At 52.7% G+C, this 13,478-nt stretch overlaps 1 protein-coding gene across 1 annotated transcript; it reads right to left on the minus strand.

Moving 5' to 3' along the window:
* Nucleotides 1-672: 672 nt before the first annotated feature.
* Nucleotides 673-5,553, minus strand: LOC133525484 (uncharacterized; the record flags this gene model as incomplete). Its single annotated transcript, XM_061861741.1, is given in 3 exon segments — nt 673-2,856; nt 2,859-3,461; nt 4,188-5,553. Coding segments are annotated over 3 exon segments (3,939 nt in total), but the record flags the coding sequence as incomplete, so codon positions are not given.
* Between the last annotated feature and the right edge of the window lie 7,925 nt (nt 5,554-13,478).

Raw genomic sequence — 13,478 nt, forward strand, 5'->3', positions numbered from 1 at the left:
TTTGAATTGCGCATAATGAAAAGCGAATGAAAAACATACGTAATACTAATATAATACGGAAAATATTTATTCAAAAACATAACATGGTCAACTAGAGCGAGCTATTCGAGCAAGTAGTTTGAGCAGGTCATATCATATTAGCCCGCGTCTTTAGGTACTTGCTCCAGTTACGCAGATCGCGCGGGTTTTTCGTTCGCGATACTTACTTTACTCTTTGGTACATACTCAAGCTGCTAAACGCTTATGAATGAAATGATTAGGACGCGGCGGGATGGCCTCGGTCTGTTTTTTATCCGTACTTCAAAGGTATGGCAGTACGCATCTACAAGTGAGCCGCTCCAGAACTATATTGTGTAGTTACGTTTCAACCATCGCATGGCCCCATGTAGAGGAGCCAATACCGTTGCTTATTTAGCAAGCTGGGGCACATCTACGTCTACGAGACGCTTGTATGCGATAGAAATACTTCGTTTACTGAATAGGATATAGTCTTCGAATAATCCTTCGTCGTCGTCATTACATATTTTAATTGGTTGTTGAACGCTGATGGCACCGCTTCGGGCCACTTGTTGGCTTTCAAAGAAGGTGGGTAGGTAGGATGAGGTGGAAATTTATACATACCAAGAAGTTCGTTTCAGAATAAAATCCATGATATTAAATGAAAACAAACGCTTTATGAGAAATAACATTTAATAATTGATTGAAAATGAAGTAATTATACATACAAAAAATAGCATTAACAGACATTCAAATTCTCCTTAAAAAAACGATTCTGATACGTTTAGTTGCTCTATTCCATAATTACCTATAGCTCTTAGTCCATAGAAGTTAGCTACATTAAATATTACTAAGGGCAATAATCAAGATTTGTAATGTATCGGAGTGACTACACGCCGCCATGCAGGCAGCGGTCCGTGCTCCCCGGCGCTGCCGGCGCGGCGCTGTGCTCCGCGGGAGCGCTCTGCGTTTTGTCTTTGCCCTTCCTGTGCCGGTGTCTTGTAGATTTGCTCTTGACAATTTCTTGGCCGGTGTCGTTGTGGTCACCGTGCTGCGTTCTGTTTTTGTTCTTTGTTGATGTGTGCTGAGACTCTTTCCCCTCATTTTGATCGTCTACTGTTTGTTGCTGATGTGTTTTGTCGTGATTTCGCATATTATTCATGTTTGTTCGTGATTTGACAGTTAAGTTTAAAGCCCCGACCCTGTTATTTAAGTGGTTTATCGGTTGATCTTTGTTAGCGTGTTGCTTTTTGTGTTTGCGCCTCCGCGGCGACTTATCGGATGCGTTTAACCCATCCTCGTCAGGTGTTTTTTCCACTTGGACTTTACTGTCATAATTTTCTTTCGTATCACATTTTTTATCGTTTTCACTCTGTTTTTTAACAGCACTGTTTGATTCGTTTTTACTGCTTTTGTCCGCATCACTTAGCTTCGTACTCTCTTTGCTCTCGCCTACTTCGGAATTGGTCGCGTTCGGATCTATTCTCTCATCCTCGTAGCTGAGATCAGAATCACTGTCGGAGTCGCTCTTGTCTATATCTTTGTCTTCTTTCATAGCCTCATTGAGTTCTTTCGCGGCGGCCTCCTCGTCCGTGACGGCCGGCACTTTGTTCTCGGCGTTAGTACTTTGGAGGGATTTCTTGCAGTAGGGCTTGTAGAGGATGACGAACCAGTGCTGGAAGGTGTTGTTGAAGAACTTGCCGAACTCCTTGAAGGCGTTGAGGTCGCCGGCGGCGTGGCGCACGGCCACCACGGCGGAGCGCGGCGCGTTCACGAACGTCACCAGCACCGTGAACCGCACGTCGATCACGTTCTTGTCCACCTTCATGATCTCCTCCGTGATCATCGTCTCCCGGTCGAGGAACTTGAGCCCCATCACGCTGTAAAGCTTGGAGAACATCTTCCGCTTCCAGATGGCGCGGGTGATCGCGCCCGTGTACCATTCCTTCTCCCTCCTGGTTATACCCCCGACTATTTTACCGTTTTTAATTATCTCCACTTTAGATTTTTCCTTTGTCGCTTTTTCCTTTCCTTTTGTGTCTCCCGACTTAGCAGTTTCATTTTGAGGTTTAACAGCCTCTTCCGGTTTAGGGGCTTCCTTAACAGATTTTGCAGATTCTTCCGATTGAGAGTCTCTCCTTTGTTTAGTGATCACTTCCACTTTAGAAGTTTCTTGTCCAAGTTTCGAAACATCTTCAGTATTTTTCCCCAATTTAGCCGTCTCTTCTAGCTTGGTTATCTTGCCCGCTCTGGACGACCCGGGGGTCTCCTCCGGCTTAGAAACTTTTCCTCCCTTAGTGGCGTGTCCAGGCTTGGCTTGTTTGCTCGGCGTGGCAGGCTCCTCCTTGTCCTCGAGCCGGGTGAGCTGCACGCGCAGCAGGGTCTGGAAGAGCTGCAGGGCGACGTCGCGCACGGCGGCCTTCCAGTCGGGCGCCGCGATGTTGCCGACGAGGCCGGGCGGCAGGCGCGCGCGGAACTCGGAGCCGCCCTTCTTGGCGCGCGGCAGGTCCGGCTTCTCGAGCAGGATCGTCGGCAGCAGCCCCGAAAAATCTTTCATTTTTTCCTTCTCGTAGGCGTCGGCGGCGAATTTGAAGTAGGCGCAGATATCCGCCGCCAACCGCGAGGACACCGAGGACGCGACGTTGTGGCACTGCTCGAAAGGGTCCTGGACGCACATGGACGTCATGAAGCGGATGGGGAGCGACACGCCGCTGTAAACGTTCCTCTTGTACCGACTGAACTCCTCCGGGAGAAGTCTCAAGTCTCTAAAGTCATCCTTTTTGATCGTCCGGCCGAGGACCGGGCAAACGACGAGCCGCTCGAAGTCAAATTTAGCATAATACTCAAAAAATCCCCCAGCAGCTCCGCTATAGACGACGTATCGGTGGACCTGGGCACGCAGCGCGTCTCGCTCATGAAGCCCGTGTTCCAGTAATCCACGAAGCAGTCGTAGCTGCGGTCCCTCTGGAGCCACTCGACCGCGGGTAGGATCGCGACCGGCGGCTGCTGGAAGTAGAATATGATCATCATGGTCAGGGCGTAGTTGGTCAACTTGCCCGTGCCCGTGAGCTCGTGCACGCGGGCCCAGTACTTGACGGCGACGGCGACGGGCACGAGGCGAGGGTCGCAGTGCAGCAGGAAGGCGATGAGCTTGCTGTTCTGCGAGCCCAGCGCGGTCTTGAAGCTGAGGTCGCAGTAGACGCCGGTGGGCAGGTGCAGGAACTTGACGATGGGCGTGTTGGCGCGCGGGATGGCGAGCAGCTCGCCGAACACGTGCGGGTGCGCCTGCAGCGCCCGGCGCGCGCGGCCCACGGCGGCCGAGCCCGAGCCGGAGCCCGAGCCCGAGCCGGAGCCCGAGCCCGCGCCCGCGCCCGAGCCGCGCGGCAGCGACACGAAGCAGTCCGCGTCCGACGACTTCACGCCCAGCCCCGTCGTCACCGAGCCGAACGGGATCGCGCGGCAGCCTGCGGGGAGACCAGCACGCCTTACATCTCGAACGAACAAAATCTAAAACTTGGAACTTTTACCCTCCAAACCAGTAAACTAGAGAATGAAAGTTTGCATGAGGATTTCGCAAATTTTGATGTTAGAGGTCTAAATTCAAAATTCTCCAAATGTCAAAGAATAAAAAATAAAATTGTATGAAATACATGTTTCACGTCAAGAGACTGTTAAGTTAACAATCTTAAAACTAGTTCTACAGAATACATAACTACTATGTATTTAATATGTCAATGTCATCATCAAAATAACTAAAACATAACAAACATTAATACATAAGGTTGAACAGCTAGAAACAACAGCGCCATATGCCTCTCCGGGACACTGCACGCAAAACTATTACAGCTTTTGAGACTGGATACTTGGCCATGATTCCGTGTCTCCCAAGTAGTCATCTATTTTATAGTATCCCTTTTTGAGAAGTGCATTTTTGACGTATTGCTTGAATGAAGTATAGGGCAGGTTCCATGCCTCTAAGGGTACTTTGTTATAAAATGTTACACAGTTTTCCATGAACGATTTTTTAACTTTCTGTAGACGAAACTTGGAGACTACTAACTTATGTTTATTTCGCGTATTAAATCTAAAAATTGATAAGACCTTATTTATATATTAAAAAAATACATAATTCAGGATTTTTAAATAGAGGATGGAAGATTGTACGCAACTTGCAACGAAACACAACTCACCAGGCCACAGCTCACCGAGCACATACTCCAGGTCGCGGTAGAGCTGGCCGAGGCGCTCGATCTCGGGCTGCGTGAGGCGCACGGCGCTCAGCAAGGCGTCCAGCTGCTGGTGGAAGGCGCCCTGCAGCGGTATGTTCGCCGGGTCCACTATGTACAAGAAACACAACTCACCAGGCCACAGCTCACCGAGCACATACTCCAGGTCGCGGTAGAGCTGGCCGAGGTGCTCGATCTCGGGCTGCGTGAGGCGCACGGCGCTCAGCAAGGCGTCCAGCTGCTGGTGGAAGGCGCCCTGCAGCGGTATGTTCGCCGGGTCCACTATGTACAAGAAACACAACTCACCAGGCCACAGCTCACCGAGCACATACTCCAGGTCGCGGTAGAGCTGGCCGAGGCGCTCGATCTCGGGCTGCGTGAGGCGCACGGCGCTCAGCAAGGCGTCCAGCTGCTGGTGGAAGGCGCCCTGCAGCGGTATGTTCGCCGGGTCCACTATGTACAAGAAACACAACTCACCAGGCCACAGCTCACCGAGCACATACTCCAGGTCGCGGTAGAGCTGGCCGAGGCGCTCGATCTCGGGCTGCGTGAGGCGCACGGCGCTCAGCAAGGCGTCCAGCTGCTGGTGGAAGGCGCCCTGCAGCGGTATGTTCGCCGGGTCCACTATGTACAAGAAACACAACTCACCAGGCCACAGCTCACCGAGCACATACTCCAGGTCGCGGTAGAGCTGGCCGAGGCGCTCGATCTCGGGCTGCGTGAGGCGCACGGCGCTCAGCAAGGCGTCCAGCTGCTGGTGGAAGGCGCCCTGCAGCGGTATGTTCGCCGGGTCCACTATGTACAAGAAACACAACTCACCAGGCCACAGCTCACCGAGCACATACTCCAGGTCGCGGTAGAGCTGGCCGAGGCGCTCGATCTCGGGCTGCGTGAGGCGCACGGCGCTCAGCAAGGCGTCCAGCTGCTGGTGGAAGGCGCCCTGCAGCGGTATGTTCGCCGGGTCCACTATGTACAAGAAACACAACTCACCAGGCCACAGCTCACCGAGCACATACTCCAGGTCGCGGTAGAGCTGGCCGAGGCGCTCGATCTCGGGCTGCGTGAGGCGCACGGCGCTCAGCAAGGCGTCCAGCTGCTGGTGGAAGGCGCCCTGCAGCGGTATGTTCGCCGGGTCCACTATGTACAAGAAACACAACTCACCAGGCCACAGCTCACCGAGCACATACTCCAGGTCGCGGTAGAGCTGGCCGAGGCGCTCGATCTCGGGCTGCGTGAGGCGCACGGCGCTCAGCAAGGCGTCCAGCTGCTGGTGGAAGGCGCCCTGCAGCGGTATGTTCGCCGGGTCCACTATGTACAAGAAACACAACTCACCCAGGCCACAGCTCACCGAGCACATACTCCAGGTCGCGGTAGAGCTGGCCGAGGCGCTCGATCTCGGGCTGCGTGAGGCGCACGGCGCTCAGCAAGGCGTCCAGCTGCTGGTGGAAGGCGCCCTGCAGCGGTATGTTCGCCGGGTCCACTATGTACAAGAAACACAACTCACCAGGCCACAGCTCACCGAGCACATACTCCAGGTCGCGGTAGAGCTGGCCGAGGCGCTCGATCTCGGGCTGCGTGAGGCGCACGGCGCTCAGCAAGGCGTCCAGCTGCTGGTGGAAGGCGCCCTGCAGCGGTATGTTCGCCGGGTCCACTATGTACAAGAACACAACTCACCAGGCCACAGCTCACCGAGCACATACTCCAGGTCGCGGTAGAGCTGGCCGAGGCGCTCGATCTCGGGCTGCGTGAGGCGCACGGCGCTCAGCAAGGCGTCCAGCTGCTGGTGGAAGGCGCCCTGCAGCGGTATGTTCGCCGGGTCCCTATGTACAAGAAACACAACTCACCAGGCCACAGCTCACCGAGCACATACTCCAGGTCGCGGTAGAGCTGGCCGAGGCGCTCGATCTCGGCTGCGTGAGGCGCACGGCGCTCAGCAAGGCGTCCAGCTGCTGGTGGAAGGCGCCCTGCAGCGGTATGTTCGCCGGGTCCACTATGTACAAGAAACACAACTCACCAGGCCACAGCTCACCGAGCACATACTCCAGGTCGCGGTAGAGCTGGCCGAGGCGCTCGATCTCGGGCTGCGTGAGGCGCACGGCGCTCAGCAAGGCGTCCAGCTGCTGGTGGAAGGCGCCCTGCAGCGGTATGTTCGCCGGGTCCACTATGTACAAGAAACACAACTCACCAGGCCACAGCTCACCGAGCACATACTCCAGGTCGCGGTAGAGCTGGCCGAGGTGCTCGATCTCGGGCTGCGTGAGGCGCACGGCGCTCAGCAAGGCGTCCAGCTGCTGGTGGAAGGCGCCCTGCAGCGGTATGTTCGCCGGGTCCACTATGTACAAGAAACACAACTCACCAGGCCACAGCTCACCGAGCACATACTCCAGGTCGCGGTAGAGCTGGCCGAGGCGCTCGATCTCGGGCTGCGTGAGGCGCACGGCGCTCAGCAAGGCGTCCAGCTGCTGGTGGAAGGCGCCCTGCAGCGGTATGTTCGCCGGGTCCACTATGTACAAGAAACACAACTCACCAGGCCACAGCTCACCGAGCACATACTCCAGGTCGCGGTAGAGCTGGCCGAGGCGCTCGATCTCGGGCTGCGTGAGGCGCACGGCGCTCAGCAAGGCGTCCAGCTGCTGGTGGAAGCGCCCTGCAGCGGTATGTTCGCCGGGTCCACTATCGTACCTGCACGGAATAAACCTCACTTTATAAGATCCAAATGAATCTGGGAAGGAAAAGCAATATCGGTAAAAAATTGCTACATTTATTTATTCCAAAGATAGTTGATTTTTCAAAAGACATATTAATGCGCTTATAAACGTCATATAAAGCTACACCGGCTCTTAACCTCCACCTCTGACCCAGAAGATTAAAACCTCTCCTAAATTGTAGGAGAGTATCCCAATATGGACATCTTTTCAAACATTACATTTTATGACTAACATGCATTAAATAAAAAAATAAAAATTAATATGTAATCAAAAAAGAATAAAAAACTTTGCATAATGTTAAGTAATTACATTGAATTTACGTAATTATTTTGCTTGCAAACAACTGTTTTTAATGTATTATAGTGTATTGGAATTATATTAATTATTTGATTGTTTGTAATGACATACCATGTAATGCACATATTACTTTATGGTGAATAAATGAAACTTAAAGTTAAGTTAAAGTGGCAAGATTTTGATAGCCAGACAGTGCAAGTGTTATCCGAAACGTCAAACATCTATGAAATTATGACGTTTACTTAACACTTGCACACACTGGTCTACCAAAATCGCTATCATCTTAGCTCGGTCTGACTCTTATAATAATATCAGATGAACAGGAATTTTGTCATTAATCTGAATGATTGCTAAGATTTTTTTTGTACTATTTTCTCCTGCGCAGTTTGTGACCTGATAACCGTCAGAGGAACCACACTGGCGCGACGGCGCGGCGGCGTGCAGCGTGCAGCTTGCCGGCGCTCGGAGGCCGGTGCCGGGCCGGAGGGCGGGGCCGGGCCGGAGGGCGGGGCCGGGCCGGAGGGCGGGGCGGGCCGAGGCCGGTGCCGTTGGCGGTCAGAGGGTAACACGGCTCACCTTTGAAGTTCTGTCCTTTGCCGACCCTGGGCTCCCTCTTCCGGGGCTGCCGCTGAGGTCTGGTGTGGACGGTGCAGGCCGTCACTGTCAGGAAGGCGCCGTACACGTTCACAGCCCGGCTCGCCCTACAAAATGTAAATAAAAATAAATATAAATAAACTAACCGCTGTGATCTCTGTAGTTTCCGACCGTGTAGTCGGTGATTGTGTTGTAGTTTTTTTTATAGGACATAACATTTGTCACAAGTTGTGTCATGTATATATGTGAACGTCAGCTGCCGCTCCGGGGCCGCCGTACCGTATGGCTGCCAGAGCGTGCTCGGCTCCGTGAACTCGAGGCAGGCCGCCGTGTCGGTGATCCAGTCGTGGTTGAGGCGCACGGAGCCGAACTTGCAGAAGGCGTGGGCGAGGTCCTGGGGCTTGGTGTAGGGAGGGTAGCCTGCCGTCAAACAGATCCCACTGTCAGTTGTTTATAAAAAAAAGAGTCAATACTTGAGACGGTATGATTTAAAACATTCGCATTTTGAACACATATTTATACAATGTGTTTGTAAACGTAGTCCGCCCGTTAACCGCGTATGTTTTTTCTCAACCATTTAAAAATGCAACCCTTCAAAGTTTTATGGCACCAAACACGACTGCACTTGATTAATGTACCATTATCTGTCTATTTACCTGTCCCACATTTAAAGAAAAAAATATCATTCGATAGTCTATGAATTAGGGCATCATTTCAAGCATTAAAGTTACAGAGAATTTTCCAAAATTGCTAAGGAAATACCAAAATGAAAAATTGTCTTAAATTTTTTTTTTACATTTTTTTTTTTACTTTTACTTTTTAGGGTTCCGTAGCCAAATGGCAAAAACGGAACCCTTATAGATTCGTCATGTCCGTCTGTCTGTCCGATTCTGTCACAGCCACTTTTTTTCCGAAACTATAAAAGCTATACTGTTCAAACTTGGTAAGTAGATGTATTCTATGAACCGCATTATGAGGTTTACACAAAAATAGAAAAAAAAACAATAATTTTGGGGGTTCCCCATACTTAGAACTGAAACTCAAAAAATCTTTTATCATCAACCCATACGTGTGGGGTATCTATGGATAGGTCTTTAAAAATGATATTGAGGTTTCTAATATCATTTTTTTCTAAACTGAATAGTTTGCGCGAGAGACACTTCCAAAGTAGTAAAAAGTGTGTCCAAAGTGGTAAAATGTTGAACAAGATCTAGTAAGTAGATTTTTTTAATACGTCTTACATGGTACGGAACCCTTCATGCGCGAGTCCGACTCGCACTTGACCGCTTTTTATTATCTATAAAAGTTGAGATCAAAATGCTAGTCGCACGAGTCCGAACAAGACCTTCTGTAATGCGCGTCGAACGGAGTCGCTTAGTTCCAAATAATATTTCGGGCGGCGCGGCGGGCAAGTATTCTTATGAACTAAGTTGAGGGTTCACAATAAACAGAATTATAAATTTATAATTATTATGTGTATATACGAATTTTTCCTGAATATAATTGAAAGAGTTTGGAAAACGAAGGTAATTTGGGGTCGAGCATAAACTACGAGGAATCATAGAAGAGTGACCGCTGGTCTCTCACGTCGCTGACCACATATACACTGTGTGACACGAGGAACCCAAAACATTTTAACCACGCACTTCTGGCCAGAGAAGGAAATAATGTTATATGAGTGTGTGTGTGTTATGTGTGTGCTTCTTTTTCTTTATTTGCCATGCTCTAACGGACGCCGGCGACCACCTTTGCTATCTCTCTCCTGCTCTTGGCCATTAAGGCCAGTATGGCTGCGTTATTCACGTTTGTCCATGAGTTAAATTAAATGAGCCAAAAAAATTTAAAGGTTACTTGTTATTTTTTAACATTATCAATAAGGGTATTTTTTGATAGCGATGATGCCATTATGGGGAGTACCCCATAATGGCATCATCGCTATCAAAAAGGCTTTTTGTACTACGAGTATGTTACAATATGAAGATGTTTTCTTATTAATTGGTATTAACTCTGAAACAAGACAAAATCCAGAAAAGTTTATATGACATTTTAGTCTCTAAACGTGATCAGGAATATAGTGTTAAAATCTTTCGGTTTCCTGATGTTACAACCGTGTATGTTATCAAGTGAGGCTAGATGATAATCGTAGCAACTGGCACGGATGGAGTGTAGGTACAGGTACTGACCAGTAACTAGCACAGCGTTGGGCAGCAGCTCGTCCGCCTCCCCCGGCGCCGCCCCCCGGCGGAGCGCACCTCGCGAGGGGCGGGGCCGGCCAGCAGCGGCGGCAGTGTAGGTACAGGTACTGACCAGTAACTAGCACAGCGTTGGGCAGCAGCTCGTCCGCCTCCCCCCGGCGCCGCCCCCCGGCGGAGCGCACCTCGCGAGGGGCGGGGCCGGCCAGCAGCGGCGGCAGTGTAGGTACAGGTACTGACCAGTAACTAGCACAGCGTTGGGCAGCAGCTCGTCCGCCTCCCCCCGGCGGAGCGCACCTCGCGAGGGGCGGGGCCGGCCAGCAGCGGCGGCAGTGTAGGTACAGGTACTGACCAGTAACTAGCACAGCGTTGGGCAGCAGCTCGTCCGCCTCCCCCCGGCGCCGCCCCCCGGCGGAGCGCACCTCGCGAGGGGCGGGCCGGCCAGCAGCGGCGGCAGTGTAGGTACAGGTACTGACCAGTAACTAGCACAGCGTTGGGCAGCAGCTCGTCCGCCTCCCCCCGGCGCCGCCCCCGGCGGAGCGCACCTCGCGAGGGGCGGGCCGGCCAGCAGCGGCGGCAGTGTAGGTACAGGTACTGACCAGTAACTAGCACAGCGTTGGGCAGCAGCTCGTCCGCCTCCCCCCGGCGGAGCGCACCTCGCGAGGGGCGGGGCCGGCCAGCAGCGGCGGCAGTGTAGGTACAGGTACTGACCAGTAACTAGCACAGCGTTGGGCAGCAGCTCGTCCGCCTCCCCCCGGCGCCGCCCCCCGGCGGAGCGCACCTCGCGAGGGGCGGGGCCGGCCAGCAGCGGCGGCAGTGTAGGTACAGGTACTGACCAGTAACTAGCACAGCGTTGGGCAGCAGCTCGTCCGCCTCCCCCCGGCGCCGCCCCCCGGCGGAGCGCACCTCGCGAGGGGCGGGGCCGGCCAGCAGCGGCGGCAGTGTAGGTACAGGTACTGACCAGTAACTAGCACAGCGTTGGGCAGCAGCTCGTCCCGCCTCCCCCGGCGCCGAGCGCACCTCGCGAGGGGCGGGGCCGGCCAGCAGCGGCGGCAGTGTAGGTACAGGTACTGACCAGTAACTAGCACAGCGTTGGGCAGCAGCTCGTCCGCCTCCCCGGCGCCGCCCCCGGCGGAGCGCACCTCGCGAGGGGCGGGGCCGGCCAGCAGCGGCGGCAGTGTAGGTACAGGTACTGACCAGTAACTAGCACAGCGTTGGGCAGCAGCTCGTCCGCCTCCCCCCGGCGCCGCCCCCGGCGGAGCGCACCTCGCGAGGGGCGGGGCCGGCCAGCAGCGGCGGCAGTGTAGGTACAGGTACTGACCAGTAACTAGCACAGCGTTGGGCAGCAGCTCGTCCGCCTCCCCCGGCGCCGCCCCCGGCGGAGCGCACCTCGCGAGGGGCGGGGCCGGCCAGCAGCGGCGGCAGTGTAGGTACAGGTACTGACCAGTAACTAGCACAGCGTTGGGCAGCAGCTCGTCCGCCTCCCCCCGGCGCCGCCCCCGGCGGAGCGCACCTCGCGAGGGGCGGGGCCGGCCAGCAGCGGCGGCAGTGTAGGTACAGGTACTGACCAGTAACTAGCACAGCGTTGGGCAGCAGCTCGTCCGCCTCCCCCCGGCGCCGCCCCCCGGCGGAGCGCACCTCGCGAGGGGCGGGGCCGGCCAGCAGCGGCGGCAGTGTAGGTACAGGTACTGACCAGTAACTAGCACAGCGTTGGGCAGCAGCTCGTCCGCCTCCCCCCGGCGCCGCCCCCGGCGGAGCGCACCTCGCGAGGGGCGGGGCCGGCCAGCAGCGGCGGCAGTGTAGGTACAGGTACTGACCAGTAACTAGCACAGCGTTGGGCAGCAGCTCGTCCGCCTCCCCCGGCGCCGCCCCCCGGCGGAGCGCACCTCGCGAGGGGCGGGGCCGGCCAGCAGCGGCGGCAGTGTAGGTACAGGTACTGACCAGTAACTAGCACAGCGTTGGGCAGCAGCTCGTCCGCCTCCCCCCGGCGCCGCCCCCCGGCGGAGCGCACCTCGCGAGGGGCGGGGCCGGCCAGCAGCGGGGCTCGCGCGGGCGCCGACAGCTGCGCGCGCGGTGGCACGTGCGCGTGCGCGTGCGCGGCCGGCGGCACGTGCGCGTGCACGGGCGGTGGCCGCGACGGCACGAGCGCCACGGGTACCTCCATTACGGGGTGAAGAGGGTGACCTGAAAGTATCAGAATTCAAACAGTTATAACATACAGTCAGACATTATGATAGGACTCACTCAACCTGAAGTTTTCCTTAATGTTGATAAATTATTTGCAAACATATTAAGATCCGTAATCGCAATCGGTGGCAGGACAGTAGGTAAATATAAGCACACACACTTACAACATTAAACATTAGTTGGGTCCTCACAGAGCGAGCAGACATCTGATAAACTTTTATATACAGCGTATTGTACACTGGGCGTTTAGCTCTGAACTTCATTTCTTAAGTCTGGGCAGTTATGCTGTGTGTCACTTTGTACAATGTATAGCACATTGGGCAGCATGAGGCTAGGCGAAATTTTCAGACAATAATGTGATCACATTTCAAATAACTTTTTTCCGGCCAACAATATGTTTATATTGATTGTATATAAAATGTATAAGTACTATTAGATAGATAGAACTCTTTATTGGAGCACACCCGGTAAAAAGATACAAGAAAATAAACAATTGATTAAATGTAGAGGCAGACAACAGGCGGTCTTATTGGTTAAAGAGCGATCTCTTCCAGACAATCTTTGGGTAGTGGAAACAGAGAAGTTAATCGAAAAAGTAGGTGTTGCTTAAACACCACTATTCCTCTATTCTAATAACTTCAATCACTTCTTCTTCTATTCAACTATTCTTTAAAACTTAAAAAAAAAATACATAATACTGAAAACTTTTCAACAAAAAAAAAAGAAACAAGTTTATACATTTTTCAATATATTAAATGATTTTTGGAATTATTTCACAACTATTTTTATTCAGAAACTGTCAACCTAGCACATCATACCTCATCCTAATCACAATCAATCATAATTGCAGAGGTAATTGCAGAGAGGTTGAGAATCCTATACTGGCGCATTGGATTTCGCCAAGTTATAGGATTTTTGAAATTTAGAAAATAGGTTAGGTATTTAGTTGTAATATTATAATAAGTACAAAATTAACATTAGTTCCTAAGTTATATACTAACAATATGGATGGTTGTAAATCTGAAATAAATATTTTCAATTCAATTAAAATAATTATTCCATCATCGGACATCCAGGCGTGGGGAGCGAATGCAGCCGTTCGTGGTAAACATTCCATTTATTCGCACTAAACGGTTAGCCTTTCTCTTTTTTGGTACGGACGGCTAAAGAATGGAATGCGCTCCCGCCATCTGTATTCCCTGATAAATATGGCCTCGGACTCTTTAAAGCAACAGTGAATAGGCTACTACTGACCGGTGAGCTCCATCTTAGCCCTG

This window comes from Cydia pomonella, chromosome 15 (genome assembly GCF_033807575.1).
Source record: "Cydia pomonella isolate Wapato2018A chromosome 15, ilCydPomo1, whole genome shotgun sequence".
In the NCBI taxonomy this organism is placed as follows: Eukaryota; Metazoa; Arthropoda; class Insecta; order Lepidoptera; family Tortricidae; genus Cydia; species Cydia pomonella.